Source organism: Larimichthys crocea, unplaced genomic scaffold, assembly GCF_000972845.2.
Source record: "Larimichthys crocea isolate SSNF unplaced genomic scaffold, L_crocea_2.0 scaffold65845, whole genome shotgun sequence".
NCBI lineage: Eukaryota > Metazoa > Chordata > Actinopteri > Sciaenidae > Larimichthys > Larimichthys crocea.
The window spans coordinates 1-735 of NW_020858674.1; the positions used below are offsets into that span (position 1 = coordinate 1).

The 735-nt window shown below is 42.9% G+C and overlaps 1 protein-coding gene across 1 annotated transcript; it reads right to left on the bottom strand.

Annotated features, from left to right (window-relative positions):
• Window positions 1-6: 6 nt before the first annotated feature.
• LOC113745338 (myosin heavy chain, skeletal muscle-like) lies at window positions 7-669 on the bottom strand (the record flags this gene model as incomplete). The annotated part of the gene is made up of 2 exons (XM_027276870.1): window positions 7-217; window positions 473-669. Coding segments are annotated over 2 exons (408 nt in total), but the record flags the coding sequence as incomplete, so codon positions are not given.
• Between the last annotated feature and the right edge of the window lie 66 nt (window positions 670-735).

Below are 735 nucleotides of genomic sequence, written 5' to 3' on the forward strand. Positions count from 1 at the left end.
GATCTCATGTTCACACAAAGTAAGCGTTGCAACCTTGTCGAAGTTCCTCTGCTTCTTGTCCAGGTTGGCAGCCAGAGCATTGGCTCTCTCCACATCAATCATGAGGTCCTCCACCTCACTCTGGAGCCTCTGCTTGGTTTTCTCAAGAGAAGCACACTTGGAATTCACTGCCTCAATCTGCTCCTCAGCCTCCTGAAGGCGCTGGGCCAGCTTTTTCCTGTTGGAAAAAGGTGTAATTTATCTCATAAAAGCTTATTTTTTTCAGATGTTTTTGCTTATATGAATCCTGACTTAATAAACATTTGAACAGAGTGCTGAAATCCAAATAGTTTGCTAAATAAATGTTAAATTGACATGTTTGGATATATTTCTTTAAAGCAAAGTATTGATACAAAAAGAGAAAAAGATTGTGAGTCAGTTGAGCACGTCTCTTATCATAGACTGGTTCATTTAATTGTTTAAATGCACTCACTTGGCTTCCTCAAGCTCCTCAGTACGCTGGATAGCATCAGTTTCATACTTAGATCTCCACTGAGCCACCTCACTGTTGGCCTTGGACATTCCACGCTGTAGCTCAGCCTTAGCCTCCTGCTCCTCTTCAAACTGCTCCCTCAACAGATCACAGTCGTGGCGGGCTGATTGCACTCCATGGGCAAGAGCATTCTTGGCCTGGTGTAAGGAATAATATTCCGTGTGCACATCGTCTAATCAAACAAGTCTATCAGCACATACTTA